This window comes from Simochromis diagramma, unplaced genomic scaffold, assembly GCF_900408965.1.
Source record: "Simochromis diagramma unplaced genomic scaffold, fSimDia1.1 OVJJ01000753.1, whole genome shotgun sequence".
Taxonomy (NCBI): domain Eukaryota; kingdom Metazoa; phylum Chordata; class Actinopteri; order Cichliformes; family Cichlidae; genus Simochromis; species Simochromis diagramma.
The window spans coordinates 2980342-2992940 of record NW_024387523.1 but is presented as its reverse complement, the minus strand read 5'-3'; the positions used below and the strand labels follow the sequence as shown (position 1 = coordinate 2992940).

Below are 12599 nucleotides of genomic sequence, written 5' to 3'. Positions count from 1 at the left end.
CCTGATCAAACATGCATTACTTGTTGCATACATTTTTTGAATGAATTATTCTTTTAGTCCGTTACCAAGTTTACTTTTTTTTTGTTGCATAACTTAAATTTTTACTGTTTATGTTTTGTTTGCTTTTTTTTTTTGCAAAAGGACTCTAGCTGCATATTTGGAGTTTTAAGTAGATCATAACACAGACCCTGCAGGCCTGCCCCGTGGAGACAGTGAGGTCCTCCCACTTCCTTGAAACCATAATCTCCCAGGACCTAAAAGTGGGAGCTAAACATCAGCTACTTCATCAGGAAGGCACAGACGATGCACTTCCTGTACCAGCTGAAAAGAATCAACCTGCCAAAGTCAGTTATGGTGCATTTGTACTCCTCCATCAGTGTAGTGCGCTACTACCACTGTCAAGGTCAGAGTGCAAAACGTCATCCCCTTTGGCTGTGATGACTTAACAGCGCCCCCTCGCTGCTCAGTCAATGTGTTACAATAACACACTTACTTTCTCAGGACCCGATTGTTTTAAATGCACAAATAAGAAATAGAAAAGAAGGACGATAACTTGTGTTATTATATTTTGAAATTCACTAGCTGGGTCCACATCCTCATTTTAGGTTTGACAGCGTCTTAGTAGGTAAAGGTGAGTGCTTGGACATGAACTGAGCCTGGTAGATCCCCAAGAAGGGAGGGAGGGTGGGGCACGTAAACGAGAATGAACAGCTTGCAGAACTGGGGGAACGTATATAGATGACAACCGGGAGGAGCGTGTTTGGAGGCGTGGCCACACTCCTGAAATTCCGATACATAATCTCTAATATAAGAGCACAACTCAATAGTATTTTGTACAACTAAAATAATGAAATTACAATTTAAGATAAAGAAGTGTTGTTTGTTCCAACATACATCAAAATGTATTCATTATATAAAATAAGTTACAATAGAATTTGTTTCTTCTTTTCGGTAAAAGTGTGTTTAATTTATAATAACATTTGTCTCCTTTTGATTGGATTCATTTGCACACAGAACTGAAAGTGACCGACAAAGCTTTAAACTATTGTTTCATATAGCTCTAAACCTAATATATGTTTTTCAGCCATTTAAAAAAAAAAAATAATTGACCACATAATCATAAATAACCCACTGCAGAATAGTCATGTCATACAAGGATTTATTTCCATTAAAACTAATAATAATAATAATAATAATAATAATAATAATAATAATAATCTTAGACAAAATATACTTTATCCCAAAGTTGGGAATTCTGTTACAATAGATTAATAAATTAACTTAAACACATCAAACAAACTTAAGTAGGCACTATGTGACATAAATATGTTTTGTAGCTTCATACACCTTTTTAAATCCAAGTTTTCTTAACATAAAAAAAATTAAAAATTACATTATTGATTGTAAAGGTCATCAACACTGGGAGTCAAACGGGAGGCATTGGCATCTTTTCACCATGTAGCAGCCTTAACGTATTTTAGATGCATTGTGTTATATCCACATCAGTCCAAGTGATCTTGGCAAACACTGTAGAAAAACAGTCTGACACTGAGCCATCTATATTATTCAAAAATGGCAGCCTCATCACATGTTTCAAATCTAAACCAGAATAAATCTGTATTAGGAGAGAGAGGTGCTCTATTGCTCAAGAAATCAAGACTTCAGGTCCATAGAGGCTGTCTGGGGATTTTAAGGCAACTCATTAATTCTGTAAAACAGAACATTTGTACTTTAGACTTGAGTAAAGTACAGTTTACAATAGTGCAACATTGTTAGAAAATTGCTTTGTTATAATAAAGAAAATATATTTTTTAAATTAGTTTTTTTACACCATTATATTCTTCAGAAAAAAAAAAAAAAAAAAAAAAAGAGCAATAATATTTCAAAAAGATCTCCATAACAGTTTCAAACATGCATGTTACTGACCTGAAAGCCTGTCCTTTTAAAGGAAAACAAAAGACTGATGTCTAGAAATGTTTTGTTAGATGGTAGCACCACTTAATGAAGAGCAGAAAGTGCTTTTAAGAATTTGTCTCCAAACTAAGTTGAGTAATGGCTTGTGAGAATGTATCGGTGATTGGTTAGGAAGCAGGTGATCCACAATATCACACAGCCTTTATGATCTAGTTTTAAAAAGTAGCTGGTTTCATGACATCTGCATGACTGAGTCTCTTTGTAGCCTCCACATCCTGTGGATGTCAAATGATGCAGGTCATGAGTAGAAATTCTTGGCCAGCTTCCTCATTCTTTTATTGTAGTGTGCTGAGACTTCTGTTGCAGAGCTCATCATGCGGAAGTCCACCTCATCTACAGATTGCTGCTCATCGCTGTCAAGGTTTGGGTGGAAGAACTTATAATAAATAACTTTGAGTATTAGACCGAGGACGTAAACCACAACAACACAGACAGCTGTGATTAAAGCGTGCGTGGGCTCTATCACAAAATCAGGAGGATCTGTGCTCATCTTTCAGCACCACATACCACAGAGGATGCAAATATCAGTCAGCATATACCTGTGATAGAGCACAGTCCTGTACCGCGTCTTCCCCTCAGCCACATTAAACCAGTCGAAATACCAAATGAGGCCAACAGTGGCTCGATAAAGCCATTCTCCACAAGGACTTTCCATGAACTCTGTCTTGGATCGCCAAGCGAAGAAGAATAAAACCAACCAAGAGCAGATGAAGTGGGCGAAGATGAAGCAGGGCAGCACGAAGGCGAAAAGAGCGAGAGCAGTGAGACGGGAAGAGATGAGAACCAGGTTCCAGGTGAAGTAGATGACTGATGAAGTTATGTTCTGCTTCTTCTTGTCAGGCAGGAAAGAGCGCAGGGAGCGATGATAGGTCGTCACAGCGAAGGCGATAGCCGAGGCCGAGCAGACGGCCTTAAACACTGAGGGAAAACGAGAGGCAGCAGTTAGAAAGTCCAGAAATGACTGAGAAATCTTGTTAAGCCAGGTGATTCTGTATGAAGACGAAAAAAAAAGCTGGAAAGTATTCCAACCTGATCACCTCAGAATCACCAAACTTTTAATGTAAGATAACATTAGTGCATTTACTGAAGCCAGGGGGAAAATTCCAACAATGACAATATCACACGTGGTTAGAAGCCATTAAAGGTTTTCCCCTCAATGAATTATGCAAAGGAGATCAAAAATCCAAGGTACTAGTGGTCGTTTCTCTACATCAGAAACATAAGCTGTTGGAACTCTAATATATCAAATCAGATTGGTGCTCACAGTTGGTTGCAATAAATGTGTTTGACAAGAAGGAGATTTTGACCATCTCCTGTACATACAGTGGCTTGCAAAAGTATTCGGCCCCCTTGAACTTTCCCACATTTTGTCACATTACAGCCACAAACAGGAATAAATTTTATTGGAATTCCACGTGAAAGACCAACACAAAGTGGTGTACACGTGAGAAGTGGAACGAAAAATCATACATGATTCCAAACATTTTTTACAAATAAATAACTGCAAAGTGGGGTGTGAGTAATTATTCAGCCCCCTTTGGTCTGAGTGCAGTCAGTTGCCCATAGACAGTTGCCTGATGAGTGCTAATGACTAAACAGAGTGCACCTGTGTGTAATCTAATGTCAGTACAAATACAGCTGCTCTGTGACGGCCTCAGAGGTTGTCTAAGAGAATATTGGGAGCAACAACACCATGAAGTCCAAAGAACACACCAGACAGGTCAGGGATAAAGTTATTGAGAAATTTAAAGCAGGCTTAGGCTACAAAAAGATTTCCCAAGCCTTGAACATCCCACGGAGCACTGTTCAAGCCATCATTCAGAAATGGAAGGAGTATGGCACAACTGTAAACCTACCAAGACAAGGCCGTCCACCTAAACTCACAGGCCGAACAAGGAGAGCGCTGATCAGAAATGCAGCCAAGAGGCCCATGGTGACTCTGGACGAGCTGCAGAGATCTACAGCTCAGGTGGGGGAATCTGTCCATAGGACAACTATTAGTCGTGCACTGCACAAAGTTGGCCTTTATGGAAGAGTGGCAAGAAGAAAGCCATTGTTAACAGAAAACCATAAGAAGTCCCATTTGCAGTTTGCCACAAGCCATGTGGGGGACACAGCAAACATGTGGAAGAAGCTGCTCTGGTCAGATGAGACCAAAATGGAACTTTTTGGCCAAAATGCAAAACGCTATGTGTGGCGGAAAACTAACACTGCACATCACTCTGAACACACCATCCCCACTGTCAAATATGGGGGTGGCAGCATCATGCTCTGGGGGCTGCTTCTCTTCAGCAGGGACAGGGAAGCTGGTCAGAGTTGATGGGAAGATGGATGGAGCCAAATACAGGGCAATCTTGGAAGAAAACCTCTTAGAGTCTGCAAAAGACCTGAGACTGGGGCAGAGGTTCACCTTCCAGCAGGACAACGACCCTAAACATAAAGCCAGAGCAACAATGGCATGGTTTAAAACAAAACATATCCATGTGTTAGAATGGCCCAGTCAACGTCCAGATCTAAATCAAATCGAGAATCTGTGGCAAGATCTGAAAACTGCTGTTCACAAACGCTGTCCATCCAATCTGACTGAGCTGGAACTGTTTTGCAAAGAAGAATGGGCAAGAATTTCAGTCTCTAGATGTGCAAAGCTGGTAGAGACAAACCCTAAAAGACTGCCAGCTGTAATTGCAGCAAAAGGTGGTTCTACAAAGTATTGACTCCGGGGGCTGAATAATTACGCACACCCCACTTTGCAGTTATTTGTAAAAAATGTTTGGAATCATGTATGATTTTCGTTCCACTTCTCACGTGTACACCACTTTGTGTTGGTCTTTCACGTGGAATTCCAATAAAATTTATTCCTGTTTGTGGCTGTAATGTGACAAAATGTGGGAAAGTTCAAGGGGGCCGAATACTTTTGCAAGCCACTGTATAAAGTTATAAATGAACTTACAAACAAAAAAAAGAAGAGGAAACAAAAAAAGCACACAGATATAAAGAACACGTGTCCATTAAGAATTGCACCTGTAATAAGATCTGGATAGCCCTGCTGCAGAATGATGGTGAGCATGAGCGTGAGCTGCGGGGCGCTCTCTGCAAATGTCTCTATGATTCGTAACATGCTCAGATCGTGGTTCAACGACACGGCTATGCTCTCGGAATCAGGCTCCTGTTCATCTGCAGAGGAACCCGTATGTCGGCTGGCACCATTCTCAGGGTCGCGGATCTTCTTGTAGAAGCTTTGCACGGCCATTTCCAGGACTCCTGCATGCCTGCGAAACAGGAAAATATGAAACATAACCAGTTAGACTGAATCCTCCCGTCAAATATGCTGCATTGAATTTCTAAGGAAGCATGCACGAGAGAAGAAAACTACAATCCAAATAATATCAGGTTCACCCACTCAGCATGGAGACAGGAAGGAGATGCATTACCTCATCAGCTCAGCTATTGTAAACCAGAAAACTGAGGCATGACTCGTGTTTCAGATATTTCCCAGGTCTCAACTACGGGTTTACACACAGACATATATATAAAGCAGGGCGAAACGAAACCAAAAATGTAATCTGTGGATAGTTTATTACAGCAGACAGTCAGGTGCACAACATTGTAGTATAGTAACCGCAGATTGTCAGTCTGCATTTCCTGTATGGGACGGTCAGGGTGGTGTTCTGGGAATTTCTCCTACCCCGTAAACCGTCCTACCCGTAGTTCCTGAGCATGTGCGCGCATGCGCACAACACAAAAAGGGAAGCTAAGCGCATCCGGCTGTGATTTCACGCTACTCCATTGTCATATTTGCAGGAGAATAGGTAAGTAGTAAGTATTAGTATTTTTTATTGACGTTGATACTTGATTTTTTTAAGCCTTTGCGATTGTTTGTCAATATTAAAGTGAAGTCGCTATCTGCTTTCTGCACAAAACTGTCGAATTTGCAGATTCGGTGAAGTCTGCTGTCAAGTTACTGGACGCGTGGTATTTGCACAACACTTTTGAGTCCGCAGCTTCGGTGTTTTAAGGCTGTTTCGGTAATTTCGTTATTTAATAAGTTAAATTATTTGCATTGTCAACTGCACATATTGAAGCTCATAAGAAAATGTTTACTGACATTCGTAGATATGGAGAAGAAGTGGGAAGAGATTTACGTGTTCATTTCTGCGGGCTCCTACCCTTCAGGATATGACAAGGCTCAGAGGCAAAACCTCAGAAGATATGCCTCAAAATTCAAACAAAAGGGTCAGTAATTTATTGTTAATACTAACAACTCATATATGTGGTTAAATTAATTTCTAAATATATATTGTTTTACTGCAGATTGAGAACTCTTTGTTGGAACCAGAAGAGTAGTAAAAACTATGGATGGTGCCAGGAAGATATTTCATGAGTTTCATTCATCTCCAATTGGAGGACACACTGGCACACACAAAACGCTAAATGCAGTGTGTTCCAGATTTTACTGGTTTGGTATGACAGTTGACATTAAAACATGGGTATGTATTAACTGTTTGTACTGTTGTTAAATAGTGTTTAAAATAAGCAAATTTTTTTTATATCAGTTAAAAGAGAAACTGTACACTTGCAAAATATAAATAAATATGGTTAATTAGTGATATTACAGTAATAACCTGTAGGCCTGGCAGAGATTTGAAGACACGCACACAAACTATTGTTGCTAAATAGTTTGTTCGTTAGAGAATATGTCATTAAGTGTTTTTGTTTTTTACAAATGAGAATGTTGAACATTTACATGAACTCCATAAATATTTTTACCTTAAAGATTCAGGAATGTGACCAGCGTCTAAAAGTTGGGAAACCACTGACTGCTGTGCAACCGTTGCAGTGTATTCAGGTAAATATTATGCCCCGTTTACCCATCAAACTATGCTTGTAGCTCATATTCATAAAGGCAGGAGGGTTTGCCAACTGGCTGGCTACATTTTAAAAACTTGTTTTGTTTTTATTAGGAATTTTCTGAAGATGAAAGGAAAGGAAGAGTCCCGAGTGGATTGGAAAATGGAGACTCTGCCACACAACAAGCAGATGGACTCCAGCAGTTGTGGAGTTTTAGTGTTGAAGGTATTTAATAAGCAATTGTATTTAATGTATTAAACTAGAATTAAGTTAATCAATTGCAATTACTGTAACATATTTTACAGTTTGCCGAACACTACCTTCTGAGTGGAGAGGTTACTAGGGTGCTGTCCACTCCAGAAGCCATTGGGCTGCACCGCAGTGAAATTGCTTGCGAACTGCTAGAACATCAAAGTAAGTTGAGTCGTATGCTTTTGTATTGCAATAGCACTTTCAGTTTTGTTTAAAACTGTTAGGTTTAATGTCAGTGTGTTTCTAGGTAATGCTGATGACTACTGTGTGGTTTGTTCCATGCTGGAAGCCGATGCTGAGTCCAGTATGATTGAAATGGTAAAACAAATAAACCACAAATGCAATATACAGTGGCTTGCAATAGTATTCGGCCCCCTTGAACTTTTCCACATTTTGTCACATTACAGCCACAAACACAAATCAATTTTATTGGAATTCCACGTGAAAGACCAATACAAAGTGGTGTACACGTGAGAAGTGGAACAACAATCATACATGATTCCAAACAATTTTTACAAATGAATAACTGAAAAGTGGGGTGTGCGTAATTATTCAGCCCCCTGAGTCAATACTTTGTAGAACCACCTTTATCTGCAATTACAGCTGCCAGTCTTTTACGGTCTGTCTCTACCAGTCTCTAGAGACTGGTAGAGACATTGGTCTTTCACGTGGAATTCCAATAAAATTGATTCATGTTTGTGAATGCAATCTGACAAAATGTGGAAAAGTTCACAGGGGGCCGAATACTTTTGCAAGCCACTGTAGTAATTATTTTCTCATCAAATTCATAATGTTGGTTAACACACTTACACACACACCCCCCCCCCCCCCCCTTCTCCCTCTTCAGGTGCAGTGCGAGTTTTGTTCCAGATGGGCACATTTTGGATGTGCTCAATATGAGAGCAGCCTGGTCAAGTACCTGTGCGACAAATGTGCATAATTTGTACACTGTTTCTTTTTCAGTTCTTTCTCCCTGTGTTCTGTTGGATCTATAAATGTCAAATATATGTATGTGTAAATATATTCAGTAAATATATACTGTAACTATAATGGAGTGAGTTCATTGTCAAAGTTTATATAGTCAGGTGTTCCAATCACTTCAGTGGTGACAGCTGTATAACTTAAGCACCTTGGCATGCAGACTGCTTCTACAAACAAGTGTCAAACCATGATACTGTTGTTATTATAAAGTAGAAGCATAATTCTGATGGGAAGAATTACGTGCCAAAACATGCTACCTTTGTTAATAAGAGCAATTCTGACGGGAAGAATTACGTGCCAAAACATGCTACCTTTGTTAATAAGAGCAATTCTGACGGGAAGAATTACGTGCCAAAACATGCTACCGTTGTTATTATAAAGTAGAAGCATACTCTGACGGGAAGAATTACGTGCCAAAACATGCTACCTTTGTTAATAAGAGCAATTCTGACGGGAAGAATTGCGTGCCAAAACATGCTACCTTTGTGAATGTGACCTACAAGCACACTTTAGTGGCTAAAAAGAAGTGTCAACCCGTACTGGCTTTATGAATATCAGCTACAAACATGCTCTGATGGGCAAAGTTAAGTGGCAAACCGTCATACCTACTTAAATTTGTGCTGGAATTATTGTTTGGCAGCAGAAATGTGCATAAATTACATACAGTAGGACATTTTGCCAAAGTAGGGCAGTTTGTCATATGGCAGCGTAAAATTATCCTACGGGTAGGACGTTTTGCCAAAGTAGGATGGTTTGTCAGAACAGGGGCACCCTTAGATAAGCTGAACTTTTTAAGTATTCCCTGCTTACACCTACTTCAAAAACAAAAACAGGCACTTTGCACTTATAGTTATTATTATTAAAAAAAAAAAAAAAACTACCTGAAGTAGATTCCCAGCTGAAATACGTGGAGCAGCTTGAGCTGCCTCGGGGACGGCAGCTTCTCGACCTTTGTCTTCCTCTCAAACTCGTCATAGCTGTACCAAAGCCAGCTGTAAGCCTGAGTGAGCAGCGACGAGCCCAGGAGAAACAGCACCAGCACACCGAGGTACACGTAGGCCCTTTCCTTATAAAAGGACACAGCAGCCAGTACATCCAAAACGACGTCAAGCATGAACAGCGGCAGGTCCACACAAGTGAAGACGAAGTCCCAGCCGTTGTATTTAAACTTGGTCCGAGTATCTGACATGTTCACCCGTGTCTCTGACACAGCTACACGTTAACATTGACAGCTGATTATGATTCAAGCAGCAGTTCTGACACAAACGAAAGCAACGACCAAAGTTCAGCGTTTAAAAACACCTCCTACAGTCTGACCCGCCCATGTTTGCAGTCTTAAAGGCACATTGAGGTATTTCACACACGTACCTTCCTGCTATTGACAGCCGCCCCTTTAACATTAACTGACGGTATTTCCACACAGAAGTTAATGGCTTACAGTAAAATCTAAAGTAAATCTAGTAAAAACAGACAAATAACAAATAGAAAATTTTAACAAATGTGTATTTTTATTTCAGGGAACAACAAACACTGAGCCTCACTTTTGATACTCGCCGACAACATGAAAAAACGTGGATTCAAACACTGTCTCGCAGGTTTTTGTAATAAAATGCCTCATATTTTACAAATAATGCTGAATCTTTGTTGAATCTTTAGGCTAGTACACGTACTGAACTTTGAACTAAGATTAAAGTAAACAAAGTTGTTTGTTTTGTTTTTTTTGTTTGTTTTTTTTACATTTGAACGAGCTAAACAAACACTGGATGAGTGAATAAAATTAACACTAAATCTGGTACCTGAACACAGTGAAATCTCTTCATTTTTAATATATTTATGGCTGTGATGAATCAGCATCTCTCTCATGTGTTTTAATACCTGTGACATGACGGTCATGAGCCTGCACACAGACGTCGTGTTGAACAGATGGCGCTGTGGTGAGGTCAGAATAACTAAGAGCTGATTGCGCTCAAAACTGAGACTTTTTGTCTGATTGTAAACAGCCTTGAAAGTTAAATGTTGCTACCAGGAGTGTCATGGAGGCTAAAGGGACGCTCAGATAAAGACACCCACGGAGGCAAAGGAAGGAGGCAGCAGTAGGTCTGGATGCAACGCAAAACAGCAAATAGCTGCTTTTAAGATTGATTAAGAAAAACTGCATTATTTTCTAAACACAAGAGAAGTCATCTTATTTCAATATATAACACAAAAAACGAAGACATAATTTTTTTCCATATTAAAAAAAATCAGCGCAGTTCGCCCGCTTGTACTAAATATTATCCTTCCTACCTTATACGTAAGCAACAGGCACATGACACGTTCATATTGACCCACAGTCGTGTGAAGCTGTAAAATGTGAGTGTTTAATGAGGGTCTGTACAGCTTTGGAGTGTGTTAGTGTGTGTTTGAACTGACCTGAACCTCCTCTCTGTGGGCAGAAGGTCAAAAGGGTGATTTTTGCGTGCATCAATCCTGCAGATGATCTGTGTAGCAAATAGTGGGGGAAAAGATGTGAGAAGGGCTGATGGAAGTGAAGAGAGCGTGAAAATTAAGGTTTTCTACCACAGAGAAGAGCTTCTATGTCAGGGGTGAAAATAGTTTTAGGGTAAATGTAGAAGAAAGATGAATCAAAATTAAAAAACAAAAACAAAAAAAAACCCCAAACATATTTCTAATTGATGTATGGATTTCATTGTAAAATTCTGAGAGCCTGTTCTTTGTGTTCTTTCAACGAGCCAGTGGGCGGGGCCTGTCTAAGACATCAAAGGAAAGAGAATCAGGCCTGAAGACCACAGTCGCCCTATGACAGCTGGGATAGGCTCCAGCGCCCCCCCCCCGCCCCCGCAACCCTGAAAAGGATAAGCGGAAGCAAATGGATGGATGGAAATTTAAAAACAAACAATTTCTAATTAATGTATCAATTTTTAGAGCCTGTTCTGTGTGGGCGGGGCCTATTTTCAATGAGTGAACGTTGTTCTGGGACAGTGAAATCCTGATCCTGAAACAGGAGAAGGAAAGTCTGTCTGCCGAGCTCACGCAGTTTCAGAAACATGAAGGAAATCTGAAAGAAACTATGTGGAAAGAACAAATACAGAGAGAGAATCTGGAGCGGGAGAAAAAGGTCCTGGAGGAAGGAAATAAGAAACTCCTGGAAGAGCAGAAAGTGGTGAATGACACAAACGAAAAACTTAAAGAGGCCATAACAAAATTTAAGGAAGCAAACGAAGCATGTAAAAAAGAACTGGAGGCCATGAAAGCTCTGCAACTACAGAGTGAAAAGAGAGAAATTGTTACACGGGATCATCAGGAAGCATCTGGGACGACACAGAAGAAAATCTTCACAGCTGAAAAACAAGACTTTGATAAAATAAAGTCTTGTTTGTCTGGCTCAGATTTAGGTCCTTCTGACATCAGTCTACCATCTGATTGTCTGAGTGGGGAAAAGTTGTGTGTCAACATACTGATCCAGTTGGTGGTTTTTCAGGCCATAGAGAAAAAATACAAGCTCTTCACAGAGCGCCTCACTCCTGACTGCATCAGCGATTGTCTGATTGAGAAAATCTGGCCTGAAATCAAGCAGAAACATTTGGATCTGTCCCCAAAACGTCTGAAAAATCTAGACAAGGCCATTCTCAAGGATCTTTGCAAAGCACACAACTGCAAGGAAAAACATTTGATTTTTAATCTGAGGGAACACCTTGATAATATTACTGTCCCAGCCTTCACCAAACGCCTGTTGTCATTACCAAGAAAAGTACTCAGTGTCTCTAAACACAGAGAAGAGTACAAGGAAGTGGTGAAAAATGTCACTAAAGATCTGGTAATGCACGCTATGAGCCAAGAAAATGATACAATGGATCCAGGAACATCTGATTTTATTATAGAGAAGCTTTCCCATAAGATCTGGATGGAAATTTTGTCCAAAAACTACAAAATGTCCTTGGAGAACATTGAACAACTCGCCCTGACAGTGTACAACGACCTTAATGAAAAGTGGCCTTCTCCAGTACTCTCAATGAAGTCGAGCAGCCTGGCGGTTGACAAAGAAATCGTCAGCAGCTTCAAAAAACATGCCAAACTGAGTCAAAACATCATCTTTAGGGTTTTCTCGTGTGCACGCTAAAATTGAACTGAAACGTGCATGCGACTATGTGACAAAACTCTCAAAGTGGCTTAAATTATTCATTTAAATTTGGCATCTAAGTTTAATTTTAAAACCGGAGTGGTTAAAAAGAACCCCTCTTCTTCTCCCATCTTCCTTCCCTCATCACTAACTGGCCGAGGCAGATGAACACCCCAATCACAGAGCCTGGGTCTGCCGGAGGTTTCTCTCTTTTAAAAGTGAGTTTTTCCTTCCCACTGTTGCCAATGTGCTTGCTCTAGGGGGTTAGTTTTTGTGCATTATTGTAGGGTCTTCACCTTACAATATAAAGCACCATGAGGGAAGTGTTGTTGGGGCTTGGCGCTGTTTCTTATCTCAAAATGTCCAATTACAACAGGACATTTTGAGTTAAGAAACAGCGTCAAACCACAAATTAAAATAAAAA

At 40.1% G+C, this 12599-nt stretch overlaps 1 protein-coding gene and 1 long non-coding RNA gene across 3 annotated transcripts; one reads left to right on the top strand and one right to left on the bottom strand.

Moving 5' to 3' along the window:
- Positions 1–1141: 1141 nt before the first annotated feature.
- Positions 1142–9704, bottom strand: LOC120727106 (XK-related protein 8-like). The gene is made up of 3 exons (XM_040021251.1): positions 8937–9704; positions 4996–5243; positions 1142–2892 (listed from the first exon to the last, which is right to left on the bottom strand). Exons 1-3 carry the CDS (start codon positions 9242–9244, stop codon positions 2468–2470), a joined length of 981 nt encoding a protein of 326 aa, XP_039877185.1. The 5' UTR covers positions 9245–9704; the 3' UTR covers positions 1142–2467.
- LOC120727107 lies at positions 5634–8124 on the top strand. Of its 2 annotated transcripts, none has more exons than XR_005694428.1 (9): positions 5634–5783; positions 5910–5999; positions 6088–6207; positions 6286–6461; positions 6749–6820; positions 6936–7047; positions 7128–7236; positions 7322–7392; positions 7922–8124. It is a non-coding gene; the product is annotated as an uncharacterized LOC120727107 (long non-coding RNA). The 2 variants fall into 2 exon arrangements; XR_005694429.1 differs by having other exon boundaries at positions 5634–5790.
- Positions 9705–12599: the final 2895 nt, after the last annotated feature.

Excerpts from the sequence above, each read along its gene's own strand:
- LOC120727106 (XM_040021251.1), bottom strand. The coding sequence starts at position 9,244 with ATGTCAGATACTCGGACCAAGTTTAAATACAACGGCTGGGACTTCGTC. Across the intron at positions 5,244-8,936 it reads CAGCTGGGAATCTACTTCAG|GCATGCAGGAGTCCTGGAAA; the intron begins GTAGTTTTTTTT and ends CCTGTTTCGCAG. Across the intron at positions 2,893-4,995 it reads CTATCCAGATCTTATTACAG|TGTTTAAGGCCGTCTGCTCG; the intron begins GTGCAATTCTTA and ends GTTTTCCCTCAG.